General features: G+C 40.2%; 1 protein-coding gene across 1 annotated transcript in view; it reads left to right on the forward strand.

The window, feature by feature from the left end:
- LOC134641176 (LHFPL tetraspan subfamily member 6 protein) overlaps positions 1 to 14,855 on the forward strand; it is a 47,507-nt gene extending 32,652 nt beyond the window's left edge. Inside the window, exons 3-4 of the mRNA XM_063493432.1 lie at positions 10,944 to 11,042; positions 14,323 to 14,855. Coding sequence (XP_063349502.1) covers positions 10,944 to 11,042; positions 14,323 to 14,441 — 218 coding nt within the window. The 3' untranslated portion in view covers positions 14,442 to 14,855. The remainder of the gene's footprint in view (positions 1 to 10,943; positions 11,043 to 14,322) is intronic.
- Positions 14,856 to 16,415: the final 1,560 nt, after the last annotated feature.

Raw genomic sequence — 16,415 nt, forward strand, 5'->3', positions numbered from 1 at the left:
GGAATATTTGATTTTTGAGAGCAGAGTAAGGCTGCTTAAACTCAATCCAACTAAATCCCTGGTGGTAAGCTAGCCTGGTGTGTGTCCCAGAAGGCAGCGTGAATGTAGTGGGCCGGGACTTTAAACACAGGCTGTGGAGTACTTTGTAGCTACACTTGGCATTGGGAGTCAGTTTTTCCTTGATCCCTGAAGCGTTGCATTGTCTTTTGAAAGGAGGCTCTTTGTGTTTGCGGTATGGAGCAGCTCACATGATGAGACCCAGTACTGTCAAAGGCATTTTGATGTCTGGCAGTGTCTGCATGGAGGATACTAAAACATTCATTGCATATTTGGATGCTATTAACATGAATATTACAGCGTAGATTGCAATGTCTTTCATTTGCCTCTCCCTAGAAGGCCTTGTGCTAGCATGCTTTTTGCTCATTATAAAGGGTAATTAAGAGAGGAACGCAGTGCTGTAGGTATATGCTGGCTTTCGGACACATGGCACATCATTATGCTTTTCTGTCAGGCTCTGTCAGTGGGAGGAGGGAGCTACTCGACACATCAGATATGACCCAGTTAAAACAGCTACACAGGACCCTATAAAGTAGATCCTACCCTGAGGAGGATTTTCATCGCCTTTGGCTCTGTTGTGCTCAACATACATTTTCTTCTTCATTTGACTCTTGATGGAAAAGCTATGACTTACACACAGAGATTCCAGGCTGCCATGCAGATCATTTCTTCAACACTTTGCCATAGATGCATGTTATTTAGCACATTCCTCGTCTTTCTTTTAATTACTGAAAACTGATTTGAAAGAGGGCTGAAAAACTGTTGCCCAGAATAGCCTGAGAGTTGTCTTTGATTCCATCTGTGTCATGTGCAAGCAAAGTAGCTTACTGTCACCACCCTGCCACCAAGCTTCATAGTGATAATAAGTCATTAAAATATTGCTAGATAGCTCAAAAGCTAATCTTTCTTTGGACTTTGTTTGGGGGAAAAAATGAGGCAGCAAATTGATAACAGTAGAAGTCAAGTGATCCAGGAATGATAGGATTTCTAAGATATACAATATGAATATAATTTTCAGGATTTTACACACTAGCTTTAGCACAGAGGTGACTACATTTAAGAGAAAGGTTAAAGTATGCATTGCATTTAAGGAAAACTAAATGAGTAGTATTTGGAAAATAAAAAGGAGAAATTTCTCTTGGATGCTGCTGAAATTCTTTTCTTTCTTTTTTTTCCATACCTCCTACTTGCACTCTCATCTTAGCCAAAAGGAGGGGGAATGATATCCAATTTGCAGTATGAGATCAGAGGAGACATTGTTACGCTTGCAGAGAGCCATGGGTTTGTCAGTGGAAAGGGTGAGACATACAGAAAATATCTACGCCCTTGTGTGAAAAGCTCATTCTCCGCACGCATCCAGAGGATGTTCTCTGTTGAAAGTTACTTGCTACGTATTTAGCACAGCCCATTTTCAGCTTGTGCACATTTTCTGCACCGTGTTGTTCTCCTGGGCTAGCAGACCGAGAGAGGTTTTGATCACGCCCGATGAAGCAGAAGTTAATTTTGTTTGTGTAATTGGTGTTTTTATTAATTACTGGTTGTAGTAGGAAACTGTGTGACAAATGAATGGTGTGATTAGATAAGGCCAGCTCTTGACAGAACGCCTTTAGCAAAAGCACTGAAACACATCAATAAAACACAAACTGCTCTTTCCGCCCAGGGCCAGTGATGTTGACTGATGGGTGGACAAGGAGAGAAATGAGACTGAGTTAACAGCAGAGGGGCACAGGCAAACTAGACCTGCTGTTCATCATTTCTGACTTATTTTTGGTCATCGAAACTGATTACATCAATCATTAAAGTCATTAGTCATTAAAGTTTTTGATTTACTCAAGTTTTTCCACAGCCCTAACTTATAAGTACATTTTAACTACCACGAGTTTATCTCTGCCCTAAGTTCTACTTGTAGAAAATATTTGTCACGCCTACTAATGACAAAATTATCCTAAAGCATAGTCCAAATTTCGTCAACTAAACTCTGTAAGATCGTCTCATATACTATATATCTCTGACAATGTAAGGAACTTACTAAATTGACTTGCTAAATCAAGATACAGTTCACAAAATGTTAATTTGATTAGCCACTAAACTGCATAAGGGTTGTTGATGGATATTTATAACACTCTAATTCACTTTTGTTCAGCTTACTTTAAAGTCATTCCTGGAGGGCAACTGATGTTCAACAGACAAAAGGCGAATAAGCCAAACAATGAGAGAATACATGAAAAAACATGTAGGTTTGCAGGATGACATAAAAGTAAAACCACACAGACATCATATGAGCATGAAATAATAATGTGGGTGTGTGAGTGTTTCTATCAGTTTGACCTTTTTTGTGGGCCGGAAGCAAATACGAAAGAGAAGATGAGGTGGGTGCGTCATGGAGATGATGGTCACACTCTGAATGAATAGTCAGACTGTGTTTGTCACAGTGCTCTGATCTCACCGACCGGGTCAGTAATAGAGTTTCCTGTGTCTGATATTCAAATTGTGAAGCAAATCATGGAGAAACATGAAACTAAACAGAGGAGTGCGGACTAGCAGAGTTTCTGTGTGTAGTCAACCATCACGCAGTAGGCAACAAATTTATTCAGTTTATTATTAGCTGTGACAGTGTGGCAGGTACTGTTTTCACCTCGTGAGTCTGTCTGTCAGTTTCATCATGGCAGAAGACGCCATCTGTCGTACTTTGGCAATACTTTGCATGTCGGTCTGGGCAGATTTTGTCAGCATAATAATGACATAATAGAAAAAAAACTGCAGTGAAGGCGGTTGCGTTGGCTCACAGCACATGTGATGCAGCGTGCACATCGACACTTGGGATGCAAAAAGTCGTTCCAAAGGCTTATTTCTTAGAATTTGTAGCTTGTTGAGTGGGTGGTTGGTTCGATGGGTTTTTTTCCTATACATAAAGACAAATAAATGCAATTACAGATCAAACTAAAACTGCAGTACTAATATTCTGCTGAAAGGATTCAATGAATTAGGTTAACTTAAATTCAACTACACTAATGCATCTTGATGGTTCTGTTTTCTTTGTTTTCAGTATAATGGCAGGGACACAACAGGCCTACCAGGCTGAGAGGGTGCAGTTATAGAGTCCTTGGTGTGTCTAACAGATTGTCAGGATATGATGTAATATGATGGATGTAGGGATGTCAGAAAGGGTGCGGTTTTTAAACTTGTAATTTTAACAATAACTGTGCAAATAACAGAGGTAATTGTGTGTAGTTTAAATGAATATGAAGTTCTGGTTGGAAGTTGGCCATGGTCCAGCCCCTGGGTACCGAGTAAGGATGTTTTTTCACCTGTAGTTCGTTTACTCTGGTCTGAATTATGAGTTTGTAAAGTTGTGGCTTTTTCTAGCAAACAGGAAACACCAAGGGAATCAAAAATGTGTCGCTACAAACCATGCGAGAGCCCTCGATCCACTTATTGGCCACATGTGTCTGGAGCAGGGAGAACAAAAGTAAATATAGGAAGAAGGTGCCATGTTCGTAACTAGTGGATAACAGGGAGAATTTACTCCTGCATGCCTATGGTAATCAGCCACATCCCAGAATGCAAAGTATATGTGGCTATGTGGAAGACATGTTGCTCAAACCGTACCATACACAGTTTGGTAGCTGGGTCAGATCAAGATCGGATCACACTGTACTTGAGTGTGATTGCTGTGTTAACATCTGCACAAATGGACTGTACCAAGGGGAAAGAAAACCAGATTTCAGTTTCCACAGACTCAACAGTACAAGTATGAAAACGCCTTAAAAAGAACTGGAAAAGCATCTTTCCCACTATGCCTTTTCCAGCTGCCCTGTATGCAGCAGGATCACAGAGGTAGCTACTTAACAAAATAACATCAATAAACTAAAACAAAACAACTGAATATTAATACTTGATACTTTTTTAATGACTGGAAAACCAATCAGAAGACTAACAGTCAGCTGAAGCCAAATGCCAGTCACTTGCAGCAGCAACAAATATTTATATGCTTCACTGTGCACATCAAATATCACATACTTCACATACCCTATTTAAATCCCTCCTGTCTCTGCACCCCCCCCTTTTCCTCCATCTAACCATCTCACTGCTCCTTTCAAGTGAAACTCCAGATCCCTTTCTCACTCACAAAAAAATTCCCCAACTTTGCCAGCAAAAATGCTCACACAGGAGTAAGCCCTGCTAAAAATGACTAAGCCAGTCCAACTTGAATGACGGAGCCAATCAAAATAAGATTTTTTTAAAAAGCAGGCAGGGAAACGTTACATGTTATTGTTTGTCTTGTGTTTTAAATGAAAGAGAATTCATGCCTCGACATGCAGGGACGGGTCTGTGAACAGATTAGTCACACTGGCCTCTTTAGGCTGATGTGACACTCTGAACCCCTGGTGCTTTTCATTATAGCTCTGGAAGATAAACACGGAGAGAATGACAATGTAACTAGAGTCACGTTTCATGCATTTCCTGGAGTAATGAAGCAGTTTATTGATCGTGTAATTTTTTCATCGTTGGCATGTTTTTGGTAAGTAAAAGTCTAACACATATGCTGAGCAAAGGGTGTATAAATAGAAGAACAAGACTGTCTTCCCAGGTGTGGTTGCTCTTACATTTTCCTGCTTCTTTTGGATGATCTTCCAAGCCCAAAAGGGACTGTCTTACATTAAGCCAGCTCACTCAGGCACATCCACACTCCAATTCCCTGGCCACAAAAATTCTCTCCAGCTTTAGCCTCTGCATTTTTCCCCCTGCCCTTTTTGGCCTCTTGAATGATAACCTTGAATGGTATTGTCTCGGGGCATGAAAGAGGGTAAAGAAATTCCTTGGGTCTTGACAGAGAGCAAGAAAGCTTGACAAAAGGCATCAGCACTGCCTGAATCAGAGAATGTGGGGGGATATGAAAAGGGGGCAGTTTTTCATTCAGGTAAAAAAGCATTGACAGAGAAAAAAAGATGGGGAACAATGGCTTAGCCGTGATGGAATAAAACACTTCTCTGTATGCTTTTTAGGCCGGCAAAAATTTGATTTGAAAAAAGTGCTCAACTGTGATGATGAAATCTGAGGCAAGCAGAGGCAGAAGAAAGATCACTATATTAGAGCAGATTTTCTGGATTGTACACTGATATGTGAGGCTGATTGTATTTGGTTAAATCTATTTAACCCAACTCTTTCAAGTTCATAGAAGAGCCTTTCAGACAAGCTATTAGCCCTGACATAGTCATTCCGATAATGACCACACGGAGATCAATTGAAACTCGATCATGAATAAGTTGCCTGGCCTCATATATTCTGCACTGCACTCACTATCCAGCCCTTTCCTCCTCTTCTTCGCCCCATCCACCCCTGAAGCTTATAAAGCATCAGCTGGCTGCCAAAGCAACTGAAACAAAACTCAAAAAATGGGGGGGGGGGGAACGCTCTACAAACAGTGGTTGCTGGCGAATGCAGTAAGGCAAACAAACATACCTCCCAGATAGAGACGCACTTGAACCTCTCCTGATCTCCCGGAAAGCTAAGGGGAATCTTTAAATTTGACCTGAGGTCATGATTGATGCTACTAAAGAAAGCTAGCTCTTTGGATCCTTAATCACCTCTGTGGAAAGCACACACGGGGTCTGTGGATGATGGTGCTGGCAGATTTCTAAAGATTATGAGTTCCTGCCTTGCCTCTGCAACTGCATTCTGGTGAATTCCACTAACTACCCTATCATGACAGCTTAGAGGAGTGCTGAAATAGTAAAAAAAAAAAAAACAAGCTTACTAAGTAACAAATTTGGCTTTTCAGTACAGTTCATTTGACTTCAGTTGCACTGGAGCAGTAGATAAAACTGAATTTTAAAAAAGCATGCATGCAGATCAGTGCAAAACTTTTCAAATATGGGCTCAAGCAACGACTAGTGGACCTAGTAGTTCAGCCGGGCACAGTTGCCATGACAATTTGATATCATTATGTTCAAAGTGTGGCTGTTAGGGAAGCGCATTTCATTACCCCCCAGTAGTGAAAGGACACATTTGCTGTAGGGAGAATACCAGGAAGGGCTACAGGTTTTGCAATAATACACAGAACAGTTGTGTAGATATAATGTGACCTCCTGTTTAGCTGATTACTGCTGTAACAAACAAACACTTCAGAATATCCAAAGATCCTTCAGACAACTTAATTGTGGCTTGGTCTGGTGATCATCTCTAACAATTTTGTCTTTTTTTTTTAAAAAAAAAAAAACCTGCCTGTAAAATCCAATCTGAAGACATTCTGTTGCAGTTTAAGTCAAGACTAGAAAAATATTATAGCCTGTAAAAATGTGCCAACTTCAGCAAAATTTCCAACATAATAGAAACTGATGTCGCAGGATACTCTAAACTAATATCTCATTTTTGAAAACCAAATATGTGTTTCAAAAGTTATGTATGGAAGCCCGTTTCCGCCACTAAAAAAAAAAGGAACCATAACTCGAAATTTCGAGTCATTTTTCTTGAAATTTCGAGTTAGCTCTGCCAATCATTAATCTGCATGAATGACGTCATTTTCTTGTTACCCAGAAAGATATGGCGCAGAGGAATGCGCACTCAAAACCGGATCGCAACAAATTGGCGCTTTCGAGAGTACGTTTGCTGATAGTAGAGCCATGTGATTCAGCTAATAACACAAGGATTTCATCATTTGTGAAGCCACGCTGAAAATAATCAGCAATTTGTGCATTAATGACTGGCTGTAATACTGGTAGCTTAGCTGTAGCATGTGTAGCTGAGGGCTTCAGCTTCCAGGTAACAAGGAAATGATGTCATTCACATAGATTACTGATTGGCAGCGCTAACTCGAAATTTCGAGTTACTTTTCTCAAAATTTTGAGTTAATAAGTCGAAATTTCAAGTTATGGATACTTTTTTCTTTTTAGTGGCGGAACCGGGCTTCCATAGTTATGCTTATAATCACACCTCCGACTTTGACCTATGGGTGGCACTCAAGAGAGCGTTCAATGTTAGAAGAAGAAAGAAGACACCAATGCAGGAATACTATGGCTTATCCAACAGCTCTGCTGCTTGGACCCCCATTACAGTAATACCAGCTGAACACAGTATAAAAAATCAAGTGGAGTAGTTTGAGAGAGTATCTATAGAGACAGTAAAGAAACACAAAGCACATCAACATATATTCTACATAATGTGGTAGAATATTCATCAATAGAGATAAATGCTGTACAACCATCAGGCATAGCATATATGGACCATTAGTTTAATCATAACATTACACTAAAAATCCTCACAGTGGTTACAATGTTCATAAGGAGTGCATGCACAAAAGCTCTCTCTGACATAACCTCCTGTCATCATCACCCCATCTGTGAAGAGAAATCTGCTCCACATGCTGAAAGCTACAGGAGGAAATCTGAGTGGTTATTAAAGTGACAGGCTACAGAATAGTTCGTATCTGTAATGGAACTTTTATGTTCGCTAATTCTTTGCTTAAGAGATAGATTTGATCGCACAGACATTTCAGCGGGTCAGTTTATTTTGGGGGGTGTATTAGGTGTGATAACCCCCTCTGCCTGCCTCTGCCTCTGCGTGTCAATGCAAGCTGTTGTTGTATATTTCTCATATTTGTCATCCTTTCTGTCAGTCTCAGAGTGTCATCTAGCTGCAGCAAGGCTCTGTGACAGACTTGTGGTTTATTCCACTAACTATTCTCATGACAGCTTATAGCGGAGTCCTGCAACGATTTCATCATGAGACCATCTGCTGTTCATGTTGTCTGAAAGAGACGATTTCCTTTCTGTGCTTTGGGACAAACTCTGAAATACCTCAAAGACCTCAATGAAACGAAACGACTCGTAATTCAAGACTTTTAAAATCTTTCAGAGAATCTGTTTTGCAGCAAAGAGAACGTGAAGTTCCATGCAGTAAAATGCTGTTTATGGTTAATTAGCTTTAGTGCTTGTGACCGTCGTGTGTCTCTAACTTGAGTAGGTTTCACACCAGGACTCAGGACATTAGATTTAGGTCACAATATGTGAGAACATTTTGAAACATTTAAGAAAAGTCGCAATAAAGGAAATCTCCAGTCTCACTTGGAAAGGCACAAAAGGTCGAGAAGCATATCTATAGCTGACAACCACACGCTAACTGACACAAATCCCCAGCTGTGTGTTTGTGCAGATCGGGGTGTAGCAGTGTTAGCTTAGGACGGGATAATAAGAAGGATGAGAAGTATCTGACTATAACAGCATGCATGCAGAAGGAGAGCCTGAGGTAGCTGCCTCTCACAACGGCACACTTCTTTCTAACAGCTTGGCTCATGAACATTATGTGAAAGAATGTTTTTGTTTTTTTTCTTTCTCGGTAATCTTTTTCCTACATCCCAGTCACCAGCCCCCCTACCTCTGGTTTTCAATAACCCACGTAGTGAGTGTGGAGGATGGGATTTGATGGAATTAGCCATCGTGAGGGAAAAAAATAAAGAAATCAAATAAATAAAAGCCAAAAGAGAAACGTGGGACCTCATATGATACTGATTTACACCTTAGCAGTGTGACCATATTTTTTGTTCATCTGCTCCCACAGTAACTGTCTTAATAGTGTTACGGTAACATGTGAGCGCTCACATTGATTTCACCCACTGCAGCGTTGCAGACTCTGGGAGTTTACTTCCAAAAAACAACAGCCAACAGTGACAGTTCACATGGAAACCTTTGATTTTAGGCGCTTACACAATGAACCTCAGCTCCAGTCTTTGTTGTGGCAATAATTCCCCTCCCGCCCGTAGTCTTGGAGCAATTTCCAGCGTTCACTGTCATCATCATAATCTGACCTGATGTGGAAACTATGCAATGAAGTCTTTCTTTTCCCATTCTACTCTGTTTGGTGCCTGCTGCAGAGCTGAGCAACTTTATGGTTTTGATCGTTTTAGCAAACGTGTTAACCAAAGTATGATTGAGAATTGCCATCAAGTTTGATTTTTCAAATGGAAATATTATACCTCACTGGATAGAATAATAACATCTTTGGGAAATAAAGTCGTTTTTTGGCTCTTTTTTCTTTCTTTTTTTTACCTCCTCTCATTTTGCTGCAAGGAAATTCAGTTTGATTACATGCTGCTCTATCTCTGCATTACACAACACTTGAAAGAGAATTTTAAATTATGTTAAATATTAATCATGAATACATTATCATGCTGGCATGCTTTACAGTCTTTGCTATTACAAATTTGAATCAAAACATACTGAGTAACATTATGTAACTGAGAAAATTTAATGGCTGCGTGAATGCGCCCTTCCTCCTAAATACATTTTTGTACCTTTTAAAATAGTGGGTTTTTAGACTCATCAGGTATCCATAGTGGCTGCTTGAATAGGGATTTACATCAAATGCTCCTGTTTCGCTTTTGCTGCAGTGCACGGGCTAAAGGTAGTATTTTTAGGTCTGAAGGAGGAACTCGTCTGAAGTTTTCTTAAGGGTTTGAGGGAGAAACAGCTCAGTTGTTATGTATTAAAATCCCTGGATCCCCTCTGATCCTGAGCTGTAATGACACAGACATGGTCAGAGCCTTTTGCTATCCCCTCATTCTCATCAACATGCCAGAGTTTCACCCAATTGATTTCCTAACACCAGTGCCATATAGACAGCCCGTTTTCGTTTGTCCTTTTGGCTGTGACCAGGGACAACACAGATGTCTCTTTCACTCTACCTACTCCTCCTCAGATGTTAGCCAGTTTGTCTAGCCCATCCTCATTAACATGTGGACTAATTCCTGCTTGTTATCTGGCCTAGATGTAATAAGGCAGTCCTGGATGGTAGGGGTAATCAGGTTGGAAGGCAGCGCTTTCTTCCCGTCTCTCCCTCTGCTGCCATCATCACATCCCATAACTGATAGCAGAGCAGACACATCTGAGGGGATTAAGCTAATGTGATGGCAGAGCCACCTACCAGGGGCCCCCACAGGGTAATTTTAAGAGACAGGCCTTGACATCCAGGGAATAACTTGTCAAGACCTGGCTGCAGGCAAATATTGAGGATATTAATCCTTAATGTAATGGCCTTGACTAGATTTTGCTCTTGTCTCTGTGCGCAGCTTTAGGCATAATCATAAGTCTCTTTAATCACTGACATAAAGAAGTCCCTCAAGGATTTTCCAGAGTTTTACAGTAATTATTGTGTACCAAAAATGCTTGTTTTTTCACTGTTGCCTCAGTGAGAAATTGCCAAGTTATTTGCATATGTTCTCATTCATTTGTTTCAGTTTTATGAGCTACATGGCTGCGGCGCTTTGTTTTGTTGCCGTATAAATGTGATAGAGTAGTAAAATCACAGCCCGTGTCATGTACCAAAGGATTGCGAGGCTTAGTTCAGAGGTAGAACTGATGGACGTGGTGAGCGCTGCCTCTCTGTGCTAAAACATAATAGGAAGAACAAGAATGAGAAGCTGCGGATAAGGAGAAGGAAGAACCACAGAGGTGAGGTCACACATATGCCTGTAGAGCAGCAGCTCATTGTCTCTTTTTGATCATTTTAATTAAATCATTGACCAAATAATGAGGGAGAATCCGCACAAAACCTGAGGTTAAAATTAATTAAACCTTGCTTGATATCTGGATGGAACAAATAAGAAAACACGTGGCGCTTTGCATTTTTATTCACAGCGCTTAAAAGATTCTTAAATTATAAAACCCCCCTCCGGAGAGGCGAGGTTTCCTAAAAACAATGCTGGCCTTCGTCAAGGAGCTGAGCGAGCACCTTGATGATGAGTTTGTCCTTGCTGCAGGTTTTATCTCGTAAACGGTGTCTTTGCAGCCTGCTGCCACGTTTTGTGATATATTTGAACCCCCGGTGATCGGTCTTTAGTGCTATTCCCTCGTCACCTGACCCGACTGTGCTCCTCTTCATCTCATTCCCAGGTCTGCTCATAGGATCGGGCTGCGCACTCTATCCACTGGGATGGGACAGCGAGGAAGTACAGCAAACCTGCAACAACAGCTCAAGCCAGTTTCAACTAGGTAAGATGTCTGCAAGGGAGATCCATCACACACAGAGGCTTTAATTACACACAGATGGTTCATAAATTTGTGCCGTGCTCGCTGGATCTTTTATTCCCAGAAACAGACGAATCGCAGAAAACGTGAAACAGACGACCGATGTTTGTCTTTATGTGTTGACATGCTGCCTTTTGTCTCTCTCTGGTAGTCAAAAAAGATGTGATTTCTTGTTGTTTTGATTAATGCATTTGGAAAAATATTAACAGCAGAAGATCCAGTAGCTGTCCATTTCCAAAATGTTTTATAGCTTTAAATGTGTGCCGAGAATAAGCAATACTTTGATTTGTGCTCTGCATGCAGCTGGTATTATCAGGACTATCTCACAGACAGTAATATGCTACTTTATCAGACACTAGGGAGGTGGAAAAGCTTTTCATACTGCGGCTGCTCCTTTATTTGATACTAATCAAAGAGTGTTTGGTTTTTCACTGGATGTAAAATATTTTATTGGGAACTTGGATTAATATTATTAACAGACAACACAAGAATACATGGAGATTTTTTTTAATGTCACTGGATTAAAATTAAAAGGCTCATCCTCTCTGAGGATCCCTGGAAGCATCCCAGCCCATTTTGATATTCGTCACCCACATGCTTGGATCTTGACTTGATCTGAATGCTTAGTGGGGTCCACTAAAAACACTGAGTGTGGACCATGAATACCCAAAATCAACCTCAAGAAAATTCAGCTCTTATGTTTTTGTCCAGAATCAAAGCGTGCCGTAGGGAAAAGAGCACCAGAGAACCACTAGTCCAGGGGTGGGAAACCTATAAAAACAGATTTTTGAATTAAAAGAATCTGTATGGAGCTGCACAAAACATTTGACCTGCATAATAAAGGGGACACAGATTATCATTATCACTATAGATATAGGTAATTAAAGCCTACTCCCATGTGAATATTCTTCAGTTTATGAGATTTTTTTCTATCCTCTTCACTACAATCATACTACTTTTTACATTTCATTACAAGTTTAAAGAAAAGAAGAAAATGTGTATCTTTACTCAATTTTATTACCAATAAAACAAAACAAATAGTGGAGGGAAGAAATACCTATTTATATAAGCCTGCTAGCTCTAAAGCTTTACACAAATTAAAAGTGAACAAGTTTGATTATAAATGAAAAAAAGTCAGTGAAAAACAGATCCGTTTAAATTTCATTTTGATTAACGTGCAGTTTGGTTTGCTTTCAGATGTCTTTCTTCCTTCAGCGACATACAGTAATCAATCTCCAAGATAGACTTTTTGGGGGAAATTTCTGCTAATGCTAATTTCTTAGTCGTGAAAGCAAACAAATCTGCCTATGCGCTACTTTTTCTTTGCTTTTTTAGGTGGGATTTGAAATAACTAGGGGGACTGGATTATCTATGCTGCATGCTACCGTGCTACCGTTCAGCATACAGGTCAAAGAAGGTGCCGGGCAACAGACGTATGATGCACATTTCAGTGGATGCAAACATTAAAACGTAATTCAGCACACAGGCTACATATGTTTTTTTCTTTTTGCAACTGCAGAATATGAAGAAGCACTCACAGCGATTATAAATAAATAATAAAATGTTAAAAAAAAACTAACCACTGTTTATTTGCTTATTCATCCTAATCAATTTTCCGACTGGAAATGGGCAAAATAGCCGCAGGTTGTAGTATTTGTATCCCATTTCATGAAGATATGCTCTGTCGCTGCTGAGATGATACTCTGAACAGATTAATGAAAGACCAAACAGCTTCACTGTCCTCTCCAACTGTTGCTACAAGAAAAAAAAATGCAAATGTTGCTAATATGAAGTTAAGAGTTGCAAGTTAATAAATGCTAAGCAGCCAGATGTATTAGGAACACCATCAGCAAACATTAACTGTGATTTTTAATACATTTTCTGTCATATGAATTATGGATTCACACCGATTCTGCCATTCTAGCAGCATCTACTCTTGAACCACATAATTCAAACAGATTTCTCCCTTTTAAATTTCAAGAACACATCACCACACGCTATCAGAGGTAATTATGTTGAATTCGCAGTTTTCATTTTATTTCCTCTGTGGAAGAACAGGCACATATACGTTTGTGTTAACAAGTGCTTTTGGTTGAAAGTTTTGTTCAGAGCAACTGGCAACTCAAGGTTCGTCTCATTTATGTCAACACTATGATAAGATGGTGACGACGAATGATGCTTTCACCACATCTGAAGCCGTCCTTCATTAATTCATCTCTCGTTAATTAGTCATGAAGGCTGTAGTCAGTGCTTGAAAACTCCGAATGCCGCTGCAGGAGGCATTAACTGCGTACGTGTTCATTTCCATACCTGAGTCCAAAGAAGCAAAGCATGAAGGATCCGAGTGATTCCTTTGATGGGATATGTTTTGCAAGTGGAAAATACCCTTGTCGTTAATTTGAATGAATAGATAAGCTACAGTCACATTTAAGAAGAGGGGATGTACTTTTTGTTAATGCCACAGAAAATGAGAAATAAGTATTTTCAACACTTTCAAAAGAAACTCAACCACTGTATCCTATTTCATAATGCATATAATTACCTCTGATGATTATGCAAGGTGTGTCTAAAGGAGGCACTTAATGGTTTCGGTTTTATTTGCGTTTCAGCATTTCGTTGCATCACTGTAATTTCCAGAGACTCCATTTCTGCATTTCTCCAAGTCTCTAATTGTTCATCTCCCACATAGCAGACTGTTTGCACATGAATTGGGGCTCTGTTTTGTGCATATTTTCTCAACAGTGCTAGCTGTATTTCACAAGAAGATGGGAACATAGTAACCTGAGCAGAGATGTTAAGTAGTTGCCACCATTCTCTGTGATTAACACTAACACGTTAATGTTAGATCTAGGGCAAGATCAAAGGCGCGGTGCGGAGTTCTCGTGATATATCTCAAACAAAATGATTGTGCATTTCAAACTAACGTCTGAATGGTTCGCTGTGTTTTACATAGCGTAATGCTCAATTATCATTCAAAGCATGGGTGAGCTGTTAGGTCCAATTTTACAGTGTAGCTGATCTGAGTGGAGTAAACATTCGAGTTCCCCTTCATCGCAGAAGTGATGTGAGATTTTTAGGCAGTTTTCCTAAAAAGGGCTATACATGCAGAGTAAGCTGTGTCGTTCTCCATTAAAATCAAGCGACTGTCTTACTGGCTAAAGACCTATTTGCCCAGATTAATTTGAATCTGTTACAATGTTTTTCTAGAGGGTGAAAAGACCTTTTCTTTTTTCATCCTCTGCAGGTTCCTGTCAGATCGGCTGGGCGTATTACTGCACAGGGGCAGGAGCGGCGGGTGCTATGCTGCTGTGCACCTGGCTGTCCTGTTTCGCAGGGAAGAAGCAAAAGCAGTACCCTTACTGAAGAGAGCATCAGAGAGACAGGGACAGGCAGAGACCTCGGGCGGTACGACAAAAGGGAGAGGACTCTGTGCACTCACACCAGTACAGCACATCAGGCACCAAAGACATCATGTCATTATGGTGCTCTGCACATCATGGGACACTACTCATCTGACAACTGCAGGGACTGTTTCATAATGCAGCACACACACATGGCTTTGAAAAGTGGTACTTCTCTTAAAAGCTGTTCTTAAATGAAAAATGTATGGACCAATCCTGTTTGTAAGATTGTTACATAACTATTTCTTTAATGAAAAGAGTATTCTCCCTCTCTTTTTTTTTTCTTTTGTCTTCCTCTTCTTTGGTCTTTAATGTTTATGTGATAGTGCGCCCTGTGATGAACAGAAGTAATATTGCCTCATTGTTACGTGAAGTGTTTGCGGTCTCCTCTTCATCACTCATTCTTGCCTTAAACACAAACAGAAATGCAATAATCCCTATAATGTAAAGCAATCCGACACTGGCTGCCTGCTTCCTTGATTCAGACCCCAAAAATCAAAGCATAGTTTATTTAACACATTCATAAGATATACATTGTGTATGGTAATGTATTTTATCATTTTATCACATTTTGTATTCACCCTCAAATTATTCTTTGCCATTATGTTTGTTTTGTAAATAAATGTTTATTGGAAGTCTGGTTTTTCAAGTCTTCTTTGAGTCGACGCCCCGGAGCAAAAACGAACAGTCGTGCATTCCTAAAAAGCTTTTTTCCCATGACTTCTTGATCTTGATAGTGTTCGCTACATGTGGGAGTCCTTTTTTTTCTGATCAACAAAGAGGATAAGGATGGGCAGTGCTGTGAATGTAATTTTTCCACCTTATTGATGAAGTAAATTTACTAACCTCTAGTCAGAGTATTTGCCTTTTGATCGGGCTTCTCAGCTTCAAAGCTTCAGAGTCTTCCAGACAAAGCCTGAAATGCAATCATACCCTGGGAAATTGAGGCACTCTGCGTCCGTCGGGCCATCAGTTTAATGTCAGGGGTTATCTCGTAGCTCCTCACCCTGCCTTCACAGTGTGAATAACAATAATGGCAACCTTTTCTTAGCAATTACCACCGCTGTATGCGTGTCATTAGAGGTGCGAGCTGCACACAGCTTTTCAGTTACTATTTTTAGCCATTTGTTCTCTGTTTTTCTTTCTTTGATTAACAAACACCACATCCGAGCTCAAGTGCACAAAGTCAGCTCATTTACAATGCAGCTGTTCTCGATGTGTTTTGGCCCTCATTAGCATGCCCATTTTCTCACAATTCTCAACATCACCCAGATAATGGCAACGCCCCCTCCTCTCCATCCTCACTGGAGAAATATTCCTCTCAGTACTTGCCCTGTTTAATATATTAGTATGGCTCCTCTGCATTCTGCTCTCTCCCTCTCTCTGATCTCCTGTGCTGATTGATATCAGCAGTGATTGTTACAGAGAGTCAACCAGATGCCTCATCAGCAGACGCAGACACATTGGGGTCACATTGGAGCATTCCTTCTTTTATATCTGCACCCGAATCTCAGACTGACAGGGTGTACCATTCAATCTGAGATCTTGTAACAAGTAAGAGGCTGATTGTCTTAAAACATGATAAATGAGTGGTGGCTGAGAAATTCAGTTGCTCGCATCAGCTCCTGAATGAAGACATATTACAACTGACGTAACTGACGTGAATTTAGACTGACTGGTGCTGATGTTCACCTTGAGCTGTACATATTTTTTGTGCTCTAAGAATCACAAACAGATTTATAGACACCTCATTTGTGCTGGAATAGAGCTAAAAATAAGATTAGATAGCAGAAGACAAAGAAGTTTGTGTTTTTTGCAAGCGAGGGTGATGATTTAAAACCCCAATGGAGTCAACAAACAAATACAAGTTAGCCAAAGCTTTAAAGACCAAGTACAAATGATGAACTATGAAGCCATGTACTCAAAAAACGATACA

Source organism: Pelmatolapia mariae, linkage group LG14, assembly GCF_036321145.2.
Source record: "Pelmatolapia mariae isolate MD_Pm_ZW linkage group LG14, Pm_UMD_F_2, whole genome shotgun sequence".
NCBI classification, from domain to species: Eukaryota; Metazoa; Chordata; class Actinopteri; order Cichliformes; family Cichlidae; genus Pelmatolapia; species Pelmatolapia mariae.